Raw genomic sequence first — 13,188 nt, 5'->3', positions numbered from 1 at the left:
CAGGCACTTCTAAAAACACCCCCGCCGCTGCAATTCAGATGCCCGACAAGGGGCTGGACACCTGAATAGGGAGCAGCAGCAGCGACAATAGATAGATTCATACGTTGCATGAATCTATCTATTGAAGATTGACGGGTGCAATGGACGCACCGCCACTGCCCAGTTGTATTTCCCCTGGGTGGGGAAATACCACTATGTTTTACATTATACGTCCCTATACACTGTGTGCCCTATAAAAAGGAGGTGGGCTTTTATATGTGTCTTATCTATATATAATGCACTCTTTAAATGTGCTTTAAAATGCATGGTTTTCCAGAAAATAATAACGTTATGCTGTTGGGTGGGTATAATAATGCTATGGGGCTGGTATGACATTTTTTCCAGGGCTGGTTTTCATTCGCAGTCTGGCCCTGGTGGCCTGCGACCTCTTGCTCTTGGATGGCGGTTGGCCAACCCAGTGTTGTGCATGGAGCCGGTGGTAGAGGAAGGCTGCAGAGGGAGCAGAGCCGCATAAGCCGATGCTTCCTCTGTGGCGCCGACTCCTGTTGCTGTCCCAGACAGAGTACGTTTGGTATCGCTCCTCCTGGGACAGCAAAATTTTTTGCAGCCGGCGATGCCTGCAGAAAGTGACAGTTCCTGCAGATACCTGCGGGTTAGCTGCACTAAGCCATAGACTTCTATTATACCCTGCGGGTTTTGTGAAAGCACCACATCTGCAAGATATAATAGAAGTCTATAGCAAAGAACAGCTAACTCACAGGAAAGCTGCAGTGCCCTAACGCTGCACCCGCAGTGCGGGTACATCGCATCAGTGTGAAAGCAGCCCTAGGCCCCTTTCACACGATCGATCCAGTCGTATCCGTCTGTTGGTTTTCTTTTTTTTTTTATGATTAATCAGTAGGTAAACATCCAATGGGGTTTGGTCCCATGGAAAATTATGATTGTTTAACCAACCGCTTGCCGACCGGCTCGCGCCGATGTACGTCGGCAGAATAGCACTCCTGGGCAAACTGACGTACCTGTACGGCGCAGGAGTGTGCCTGTGGGTCCTGCAGGCTCTATGTCTGCCGGCGGCCCGAGATCACGGGGAGGAGAGGCAGAACAGGGAACTGCCTATGTAAACAAGGCATTTCCCTGTTCTGCCTAGTAACAAGACAGAGATCTTCTGTTCCCTGTCATTGGGAACATCAATCTCTGTCATGTCAGTGGTAGCCCATCCCCCTACAGTTAGAACACGCTGAAGAAACACACTTAACCTTTTGATCGCCCCCTAGTGTTTAACCCTTTCCCTGCCAGTGACATTTATACAGTTATCAGAGGCTATTTTAGCTCTGATCGCTGTATAAATGTCAATGGTCCCAAAATAGTGTCAAAAGTGTCCGATCTGTCAGCCGCAATGTCGCAGTCCCAATAACAATTGCATATCACCGCCATTATTAAAAAAAAAAAAAAATTATAGTAAAAATGCCATAAATCTTTTCCCTTTTTTGTAGACGCTATAAACTGAGAAAGAAATTTTTTTTTTATATATATATATATATATATATATATATATTTTTTTTTTTTTTTTTTTTTGGGTATATTTATTATAGCAGAAAGTAAAAAAAAAAGTATTTATTTTTTCAAAATTGACTTTTTTTTTTTTTTTATAGCGCAAAAAATAAAAACCACAGGGGTGATCAAATACCACCAAAAGAAAGCTCTATTTGTGAGGAAAAAAGGACGTAAATTTCAGGATCGAAGGATCTCTCTGTTGCTCAATTACACCGCAGCTCAATCCACAACAGCGCTCTTACACAATAGCCCCTCAGTTGTATCCTTGGCTCGCTGATAACATGCCGCTTAAAGCCACGGCAAACATGCAAGACATTAAGAGGGCTCATATAGTGCAGTATTAAAACTTTTATTGTTAAAACAATCCACATAAATGAAAAATAAAACAACGGTGGCTGGAAAATTACAAAGCTGCTGATGTCTGGAGAGTGTGACGTCGGCAATCAGAGACTCCAATCTATGTGCGTTTTTTTCCAATGGGACATCATCGGGGCTCATGTTAACATTGTTCCACCGCTTTGTTTTCCTCTGTGTATTAATCCTCTATTCTGGTAAAATATTGGTCATTCTTGCCCTTCTACCCAGAATAGATGTGTCAGCTTCCAGGGCTCTGCCATGGGCAGGTACTGTGCTACTTCATTGTCTAGAAATGGTGCTCTTTTATGGATAGCATGAGACCCCATGCAGGGTTGCCCATACAACTCTGCAGTCAGGAGTGACACTCTTATTACTATCTTACTCCCGAATCCCCTCTGTACAGACTGAACCTAGAGGACTTCCAGGTTTATTGCTATAGTTTTCCTGTTTTGGGAGCTAGGTGAAGATTGAGTCCCTAATCTACATTTGCTGCACAGTACTGTTACAACATGCAGTATCTCACAAAAGTGAGTCCTCCCCTCACATTTTTGTAAATATTTAATTGTATCTTTTCATGTGACAAAACTGAATAATTGACACTTTCCTACAATGTAAAGTAGTGAGTGTAGGGCTGAAACAACTAATGGATTAATCAACAACTAATCGATTATAAAAATTAATTGATTACTATTTTCAAAATCGATTAATTGGCCAGCCGATTAGTTGGCCTGCATACAGAATGCATTATTTGTTTACAGATCAGGAAATACAGTGCAGAACACATACAGCTCAGTACATCATTCATACATGTCAGTAAGTGCCTGAGAACGTGTGAATGTGTGAGGAGCAATGCATGATGGGACATGTAGTCCTGGGGAGGAAGTGAATGGTTCTTAAGGCAGAAGATTTCTTTACCTTGCTATTGGGGCACTCTATACTGTACTTAACGTACAGCAAAAAGCAGTGTAGAAACAGATCAAAAGCAAACTGCATAGGTGTGTACTGAGCCTTACTCTGGGCACATGGATCAATTTTCAGATGAGAATATTGATACGAAAAATGTTTGTACAATCGCTGAATGAAAGAATGCGGTTTGAAATTTTCACTTGCTTTAAACATTCTGTTTTAAAATGAATGTAATTTCTGAACGAAAACCACATACACTGTCTGAAAATTCCTTTGACCAAGCAGTTTTCTATTATTTCTAAATTTTCCTGTCACTGTGGTTGAAAACGAACGTTGATTTGACCCCACTAACTATTCGAAAATCGAACAAACGTTCTTAAAATGACATTGTTTTTGTATGGCCAGCATAGAATATATTACAGTTCTGTTTAAAAATCTGCAAAACAGTCTTTAACTTTTTTTTTCTTTAAAAAAAGATCTTGGAGTCTGATGATATTTACCAGATTCAACCTCTAATAGTACAGTGGGGATGGAAAATATTCAGACCCCCTTAAATTTTTCACTCTGTTATATTGCAGCCATTTGCTAAAAGCATTTAAGTTCATTTTTTTTCCTCAATAATGTACACACAGCACCCCATATTGACAGAAAAACACAGAATTGTTGACATTTTTGCAGATTTATTAAAAAAGAAAAACTGAAATATCACATGGTCCTAGGTATTCAGACCCTTTGCTGTGATACTCATATATTTAACTCAGGTGCTGTTTCTTCTGATCATCCTGGAGATGTTTCTACACCTTCATTTGAGTCCAGCTGTGTTTGATTATACTGATTGGACTTGATTAGGAAAGCCACACACCTGTCTATATAAGCCCTTACAGCTCACAGTGCATGTCAGAGAAAATGAGAATCATGAGGTCATAGGAACTGTCTGAAGAGCTCAGAGACAGAATTGTGGCAAGGCACAGATCTGGCCAAGGTTACAAAAAAATTTCTGCTGCACTTAAGGTTCCTAAGAGCACAGTGGCCTTCATAATCCTTAAATGGAAGACGTTTGGGACGACCAGAACCCTTCCTAGAGCTGGCTGTCCAGCCAAACTGAGCGGGGGAGAAGAGCCTTGGTGAGAGAGGTAAAGAAGAACCCAAAGATCACTGTGGCTGAGCTCCAGAGATACTTTTATACCCCAGCAGAAGTCTTAGAGGACGAAACGCGTCGGGTCTATTTTGCTACCCCAGCTACCTTTTACTGCGCTGTCTAGTTCAATTGAACCAAATTTTTACTGCCCATTTTTTTATCACCTGTTGGAAATATCTTTTACATCTTTTATAGCAATAAGGTTTCCATTTGCAACGGATTTACACCATGTGGAGGCTTTTTTCTTTCTTCCTTGTCACACTATGAGGATCGTCGTAGATTGAGCGGAACTCGGTGGATGATCCAAGCCGATCCCTGGATAGGAAACTGGGTCAATAGGAAGTCCGGGCTTAATTCATCTCCTCCAGGGGCGTATGAACTTTAAGGCTCTCCTTCCCTACCAAGTTTATTTGCTCTATTGGAACCGGATTTAATTCACCGCTTGACGGTACAAGCTTATCTGATTCACCGCCAACGGCCTGTGAGTCCACCACCTCTGGTAAGGGCATTGTATTTTTATTTGCTTGAAGTTATGAAGTTATGTTTGGAGAAGATAATATCCTGCACGCTGATATGTCTCTAACACTGCTGTAGAAGCATTTACGAAAGTTTGGAGTACCAACAGCATTACATCTGCACCTTTATGAGTCTACACTCTATATATGGACTATAAGCTTATACGATATACCCATATGTCATGCAATATATATTTTAATAGTTGGATATGATAGCCATGCGGTACTGTCTATCCCATTTATTTCACTCATGTTTGTATTAGTGCATTTATGTGATTTTTAGGACCATTCACCTTTGTTTCTGCTGCACTTAAGGTTCCTAAGAGCACAGTGGCCTCCATAATCCTTAAATGGAAGACGTTTGGGACGACCAGAACCCTTCCTAGAGCTGGCCGTCCGGCCAAACTGAGCTATCGGGGGAGAAGAGCCATGGTGAGAGAGGTAAAGAAGAACCCAAAGATCACTGTGGCTGAGCTCCAGAGATGCAGTCGGGAGATGAGACAAAGTTGTAGGAAGTCAACCATCACTGCAGCCCTCCACCAGTCGGGGCTTTATGGCAGAGTGGCCCGACGGAAACCTCTCCTCAGTGCAAGACACATGAAAGCCTGCATGGATTTTTCCTAAAAAACACCTGAAGGACTGCAAGATGGTGAGAAATAAGATTCTCTGGTCTGATGAGACCAAGATAGAACTTTTTGGCCTTAATTCCAAGCGATATATGTGGAGAAAGCGAGGCACTGCTCATTACTTGTCCAATATAGTCCCAACAGTGAAGCATGGTGATGGCACCATCATGCTGTGGGGGTGTTTTTCAGCTGCAGGGACAGGACGACTGGTTGCAATCGAGGGAAAGATGAATATACAGGGATATCCTGGACGAAAACCTTCTCCAGAGTGCTCAGGACCTCAGACTGGGCCAAAGGTTTACCTTCCAACAAGACAATGACCCTAAGCACAGCTAAAATAACGAAGGAGTGGCTTCACAACTCCGTGACTGTTCTTGAATGGCCCAGCCAGAGCCCTGACTTAAACCCAATTGAGCATCTCTGGAGAGACCTTAAAATGGCTGTCCACCAACGTTTACCATCCAATCTGACCGAACTGGAGAGGATCTGCAAGGAGGAATGGCAGAGGATCCCCAAATCCAGGTGTGAAAAACTTGTTGCATCTTTCCCAAAAAGACTCATAGCTGTATTAGATCAAAAGGGTGCTTCTAAATACTGAGCAAAGGGTCTGAATACTTAGGACCATGTGGTATTTCAGTTTTTTTTTTTTTGTTTTTTTTTTTTTAATAAATCTGCAAAAATGTCAACAATTCTGTGTTTTTCTGTCAGTATGAAAGTGAAAAATTTAAGGGGGTCTGAATACTTTCCGTCCCCACTGTATATACAGTATATCTCCTAATAGTATATACAGTATATCTCTTCTGTCTGTTATTCTCAGAGTGGATTAGACATTTTGCTCCCTAACCATATAGTTGGTTATTTATATTTACCACTGCATATAGATATTTAAGAATAAATTGCCTTTTTTTAAAACTTTTAACATATTAACTAAATTATACACCAACACCTTTTTTTAAGGTTATTAATTAATCAAAACAATAATCGGCCAACTAATCAATTATGAAAATAATCATTAGTTGCAGCCCTAATTGAGTGTACAGCTTGTATAACAGTGTAAATTTGCTGTCCCCTCAAAATAACTCAACACACAGCCATTAATGTCTAAACCGCTGGCAACAAAAGTGAGTACACCCCTAAGTGAAAATGTCCTAATTGGGTCCAAAGTGTCAATATTTTGTGTGACCACCATTATTTTCCAGCACTGCCTTAACCCTCTTGGGCATGGAGTTCACCAGAGCTTCACAGATTGCCACTGGAGTCCTCTGCCACTCCTCCATGGCGATATCACGGAGCTGGTGGAGGTTAGAGACCTTGTGCTCCTCCACCTTCCGTTCGAGAATGCCCCACAGATGCTCAATAGGGTTTAGGTCTGGAGACATGCTTGACCAGTTCATCACTTTTACCCTCAGTTCTTTAACAAGGCAGTGGTCGTCTGGGAGGTGTGTTTGGGGTCGTTATCGTGCTGGAATACTGCCCTGCGGCCCAGTCTCAGAAGGGAAGGGATCATGCTCTGCTTCAGTATGTCACAGTACATGTTGGCATTTATGGTTCCCTCGATGAACTGTAGCTACCCTGTGGCAGCAGCACTCATGCAGCCCTAGACCATGACACTCCCACCACAATGCTTGACTGTAGACAAGACACACTTGTCTTTGTACTCCTTTCCTGGTTGCCGCCACACACGCTTGACACGATCTGAACCAAATAAGTTTATCTTGGCCTCATCAGACCACAGGGCATGGTTCCAGTAATGCATGTCCTTTGTATGCTTGTGTTCTTTCTTGTGCATCATCTTTAGAAGAGGTTTAATTCTGGGACGAGAGCCATGCAGACCAATTTGATGCAGTGTTCGGCGTATGCACTCAACTTCTTTGGTCGACCATGGCGAGGCCTGTTCTGAGTAAAACCTGTCCTGTTAAAACCCTTTATGGTCTTAGCCACCGGGCTACAGCTCAGTTTCAAGGTCTTGGCAATCTTCTTATAGCCCAGGCCATCTATATTTAGAGCAAAAATTATTTTTTTCAGATCCTTAGAGTTCTTGGCCATGAGGTGCCATGTTAAACTTCCAGTGACCAGTGTGAGAGGGTGAGAGCGATAACACCAAATTTAACACGCCTGCTCCTCATTCACACCTGAGACCTTGTAACACTAATGAGTCACATGACACCGGGGAGGGAAAATGGCTAATTGGGCCCAATTTGGCCTTTTTGACTTAGGGGTGTACTCAATTTTGTTGCCAGCAGTTTAGACATTAATGGCTGTGTGTTGAGTTATTTTGAGGGGACAGCAAATTTACACTGTTATACAAGCTGTACACTCACTACTTTGCATTGTAGTAAAGTGTAATTTCTTCAGTGTTGTCACATGAAAAGATATCATAAAATGTTTACAAAAATGTGAGGGGTGTACTAACTTCTGTGAGATACTGTGCAGTGGGTCTATTCAGACCTCAAATGCCTCCATAACCCCTGTCTACACCAATCTATTTTATTACATGTAGCATGGCAACCCACTTGTTACAACAATAGCAAGGTGTCATTAAAACCAGAGTATTAAAAACTTTCACTACATGATATATAATGGAGTGTTCATACTCACAAAGCCACTAAAGCATTCTTTTTGTGTAGAGTAAAGTATGCCTGGTTGATCCTACCTTCAGCTGTCCCTCTCATCTTCTCTGTGTCCGCACGTAGGTTGAGATTGTGTAGACCAGCTGTTGTCCTCTACAGAGCATGCTTCTGTTTCAGTTCCCTCTAAGCACTTTTCCTCCTTTTTCTTATCTTTGCAGCCCACATGACTATAGCGTCACCCACGTGGGCGTATACACAGTGGTAAATGACCCCATCCTCCTCCTCCATGTCCTCCTATTCGATAGAAAGCTGCAATAAGTTTTCAGTTGTCTGCTTCAAACCAGCCTTGGAGCAGTTGCAGGTGGAATGGACAATACACTTGGCTGCCTTCTAGGCAACATCATATATTACTATAGCAAGAATGACTAATAGTGAATGTGTGTGTATTTTATGTAAAATGTCCTTGTTAAAATAACTTTCTGTTGTTTTTTGCTTAGGTGCTTTATCATTGGGCTTCTACCCTCCCTTGGATGAACACGTGAATAATACAATCCTTTACATTTCCTCTCTTATGTCAGCAATAGAGATGCTTTTAACAATTGAACGTTTCATGGTATCAAATTCTAGCATCATTCAGCTCCCAGGTGGATGCAGCCAAAATCTGCAGATTATTTTAAGGAAAATCTCGTAAGTTGAAAAGTTTTACTTATATGCTTGTAATCCTCTTACTTTATCTCTATAGGCAACCAGATTTATTGCTGCCTAGTCTCATTAGAGTTCTTGTCTCTTCTGGTCTGGTTATTTGGCTGACAATTCCATGTCTACTTTCTATAGTGACAAAATTGGGTTGGGTATATGACTGATAAAAGAGCACAAGTGGCAAGGATTGCTTATAGTCAAACACCATTGATTATGTTCACGGTTTGACTAGATTTTAGTTATAAATATTTCACAGTTTGGGATTTGTAATTTGTTTAATGTGAACCTTTTGGCTCCCCTTAGCTGGTACACTGGTCTCAGGTCCTTAAAGCCGGCACATTCAGGTTCTTGAAGGCATTCTCAGATTACTTCCAGAGCAACCTAAGATCACCAAAGCCTGGAGTACTCTAATAATCAAATGGCCATCGGAGCTGGAATGGTCTGCACCACCTCCTTTTTTTTTTTTTTTCCACAAATCGTGGCCTGCGTAAAAGGACAGTAGGAAGGTGAGCCAACTCTGGAATCTGTGTGCACATTAGAGCTCCCTCAGTTTTGGCAATCCTGGTGCGCTCTGGGATCTTCAGATGCCCACAGTCCCTGGAACTTCAGCTTTAAAGGAAACCGTTTCTGAGAGAAATATGAAGGTTGCCATTTCTAAGAACCTTCTAAGAATTCTAGCTTCCAGGCTGTCTCTGGAATTAGTGAATTCTGGGTCACTGACCTAGAATAAGTATGTTGATGAGAAAGTCAGGATGAAAGACTTCCTGTTCTGCAAAATTGTTAATGTAGTTACAGTTCATCAACATGACAATCAGGCACCTACTAAGGGGAGGTCAGCAATTATATCCTCCTTGTTATTTTAGTACAGGTTCTTTTGGGGCCATTTTACCAAGTATGTTGAGCCCAAAAGTTTTCTTTAATATTTATCTTAACCGTACAGTACTAGACACAGGAGAATATTCATATACCATGGGTTAAAGGCATGTGCCTTCAGATGACACTGTCAGAGCTTTAGAGGACACGCTCCTGGGCGTCTCCCCTATAACCCTACCTCATTCCATAAGATCACAGTGTTGTGCTAGCGTCTAAAGGTGATGGACCTTTTCTGCTTCACTGAGAAGCTCACCCGTAGCTTAACTAGTTTATTATTTTACCTTAGAGCAGTGGTTCTCAACTCCTGTCCTCACGACCCACCAACAGGCCTGGTTTGCAAGATAACTGAAATACATCACAGGTGATATAATTTGTTGCTCAGTGATTGCAGTATTCTAGTCTGCATCTCCCCAAGGTAACACTTAAAATCTGGCCTGTTAGTGGGTAGTGAGGACAGGAGTTGAGAACCACTGCCTTTGAGCCTCATTGTCTTCTAATTCCAGCATAGAAGCAGTCTGACTAATGGGTGACTCCTGAAAGGATTTTTACTCCCCCCCAATATCTTTACTGAACTCTATCCAGTGGAAAAAGAGTTCACAAAGAATTCAGCTATTTCTGTATTTTTCTCCTGCTGTCTCTGTCACAAACAAACATCTCACTGTTTCTATTGAAGTTGTTCCTTCTTTCTAAGATTCTGCAGACCCTGACCAACATGATCCTGTATTTCAGGATTGTGCTGTTAACACAGCAGTTGCCTTTCTTTTTGGCACAAGGTTTGGCATTCTAAGGCCACCAAATGTATCTCAAAGCCCTCTTCATAATGAAGAGGTGCCCTCCCACCAGTGCCATCACTAAGGTTGGTGTCATCTGGTGTGGTAAAACATGGTTTTACCGCACCAGATGCCACAGTGCTCTGTCCTGCTGCTGCGGAGTGACAGGACAGAGCAGTAGACACTAGGCGGGCTAGCGCATTTGGCTCTCTCCTGTCTAGCCTAGCCTCACAGTGCTTTGCAGTCAGTGAGTGGTATGTACAGTCAGTATATAGTGTGTGCACTCAGTGAGCAGTGTGTACAGTCAGCGAGAGGTGTATACAGTCAGTATATGGTGTATGCAGTCAGTGAGCATTGTATACAGTCAGTGTATGGTGTGTAAAATCGGTGTATGATACATGCAGTCAGTGATTTGTCACTGTATAGATAGATGTACAGTGTACCGAGTGCCCCTTCTCTCCTCACTGACTCTGATATCACACTGCACACACAGCTCTCTCTACCTGCATTCATCCTCCGGACTGCCCTCTCTGATGATGTTGCCTCCTCATCTGCTCTTCACATGTCATCGCTCCACCTTTGTCCTAGGGCAGTGATTGGTGGAGATGTCTGTGTGTTCCCATTAGTCTGTCCAGTCTCTCCTGTGACAGGCTGGGAGTAAAGGCGGATGTGTGGGATCTCTGCACACTGAGGGCCCGCCACACCATTCTGACATCAGGCTGCCGTGTTCTGTGAAGCCCATATGGAGCGTCACCCCCCCCCCCTCTGAGAATACTGCCCAGCTCTCCTCCTGATCTAATGTCCTCAGCCTGGCAGGCTAGTTTCAAGTCGGCAGCGCACCCTCTGGCGGGTGTCACCTGGGTGCGGTGTGCACCCCCATAGCGACACCACTACCTCCCTCCTAAAAGGGCGGGGGGGAAGGGGGCATCCCGTTTGCTTCTCGCAAGGTGCTTTCCTGACACCTTCATGGCAGCACACACTGGGTTGTGACTCCGCCTCCACAACCTGACAGGATTGGTCTAACTATAAAAGTTGAAGAGAGATGACCCCCACCATTCTCTTTTTTTATCCTCACCTGACAAGATGGATGGACATCACAAAGCTTCTTACCGCATCGCCCTAGCAGGTTCAAGTATCTCCTGTTTGGAAGTCCCTCCTGTACAGTCTCTAAAGGAGCTTCTACGGAGGGAACCCCGCTCTGGTGATCTCAGGGGCATCAGCACAGATCATCTGGCACAAAAGTAAGCTTTAAAGAAGCTTCTAAGATTGCAGTGGTCTCCACTTTTACTTTGTTACCCCCCCCCCCCCCCTTCTGCTGTTAAACTAATGTTATTTTCATTTCTTTCTTCCTACTGGGACCTGTAGTCCCACAGCACTCAGTCCGGTCTGTCATGGCCACCGCGTGTCTCCCCCTGCATTGCGCATGCGTGGGAGGAGGCGATGGGGCCGTTCTGAGTCTTTTTCCAGTTTCCAAGATGGCACCGGCGCTATCGCGACGCTTCTGCGCATGCGCGAAGTGTCATTTTGCCGCGACGGTGGCGGTCTTTTTAAAAAAGGACTCTGAATCTGCAAAAATAGTGTCTGTATGCCTGTCAGTGATTCCAAGTCACACTTCTGCACACCCTCGCTTAGAATTACACCATTGTCTCCAGGTAAGTAATTTTAGGCTTTCTAGGGATATTTTTTATGTTTTATTTCCTTTTTAAAAAAAAAAAAAAAACATTTCTTTCTAACCCTTCCAGACTTCTTCTTGTTTCCTGCCTGCTCTCATCCTCTCTGCTCATGGAGACCACTGCCCAGGCAGACCACTCGCAACCTATAAGGTAAGAGGCTGTCTGCCTTCAGTGGTAAGTATTGAAGAGAGAAAAAAAGAGAGCACATCTTCTAACAAGACACCTTCTGACAGCCCTTCCAGGTCTAAATCAAGACGCAAAGAGCAGTCAAGCCATACCTCAAGCAGAAGATCCCACAGAAGCCAGTCACGCCCCTCATCTCATCATAGGAACTCACGCCGTAGTCACTCTCGCCATGGTCACTCACGCCACAGCCGCTCGCGACGTAGCCGATCACGTCATAGAAGATCACCTTCATCACATCACGGGCGAAGTCAGCACATCCGTCCTGCAGCTAATGCCTGCTGGGTATGTGGCACTACTGCTTTGCCAGATAAACTTGCATGTCGCACGTGCTTTAATGAAGCCACGAAAGAAAGAGAATCAGACGTCAGAGAAGTGACCGAACTAATTCGAGAATCTGTGCGAGAATCCATAATGGAATTAGTAACACCCCTGCCGGCCGGACCAGCCCCAAGCACTTCTTTTGCGGCTCCTCCCCGCTCAACAGTCGATGTGGGGGTGGAACCAGAATCCCCTTCAGAGAGTGAGGATCCAGAAGTACCAGCAGGTTTTGACTTCACTCTGGTTGAACCTTTTGCAAAATCAGTCAAGGAGGCCATAGGTTGGGAGGAATCTGAGGAAGCGCCTCAGAAAACCCGGAAATATTTTCCAAGCCTGAAGAGGGACCCAGGGACCTTCCCTTTCATTGAGGAATTAAATGATTTAATCAAAGACGAATGGGAAAGATCCGACAAGAGGCCTAGCCTTAATAATAGACTAGCCAAAATGTATCCTTTAAAGGAGCCTAAGGTCAACTCCTTAATTAACCCTCCTATTGTGGCTGCCTCCCTAATGCACCTGGCAAGACATGTCACCCTACCCATCGAGGACGCAGTCTCCTTCCTGAACATTTTAGATCGGAAGATTGATCTGGAACTTAAAAAAGCATACTCCACGGCAGGAGGCGCTTGTAGACCAGCGGTCACCACAGCAGCAGTCGGTAGAGCCATCTCAGGCTGGGCTTCCAATATCAAAAAATCTCTTCAGGAAGGAGCAGACTTAGCGAAAGTAATTACCTCCCTGCAGGAACTTAGATTGGCGGGCGATTTCGTTGCAGAAGCCTCCTTGGATGTTATCAGGTGCTCGGCCCAGGCAATGTTAGCCTCAGTGATGGCAAGGAGAGCTTTGTGGCTAAAACCTTGGATAGCCGATGCAGAATCAAAAAAAAAAAATTGGTGCAAAATTCCCTATGATGGTGTTAATCTCTTCGGCTCCAAATTGGATGCAGCCATTTCCAAGGTGGCGGGGGGAAAATCAGGTCTCATTCCCTCTGACAGGAGACCCA

At 43.8% G+C, this 13,188-nt stretch overlaps 1 protein-coding gene across 1 annotated transcript in view; it reads left to right on the top strand.

Annotated features, from left to right (window-relative positions):
• The window catches only part of TOPAZ1 (testis and ovary specific TOPAZ 1), a 206,689-nt gene that overhangs the window by 171,751 nt on the left and 21,750 nt on the right, over positions 1-13,188 (top strand). Inside the window, exon 7 of the mRNA XM_073632756.1 lies at positions 8,164-8,353. Within this exon, the coding sequence (XP_073488857.1) occupies positions 8,164-8,353 (190 nt within the window). The remainder of the gene's footprint in view (positions 1-8,163; positions 8,354-13,188) is intronic.

Source organism: Aquarana catesbeiana, linkage group LG05 (assembly GCF_042186555.1).
Source record: "Aquarana catesbeiana isolate 2022-GZ linkage group LG05, ASM4218655v1, whole genome shotgun sequence".
Classification (NCBI taxonomy): Eukaryota; Metazoa; Chordata; class Amphibia; order Anura; family Ranidae; genus Aquarana; species Aquarana catesbeiana.
The sequence above is the reverse complement of the archived record's forward strand: the minus strand, read 5'-3'. Positions and strand labels throughout refer to the sequence as shown.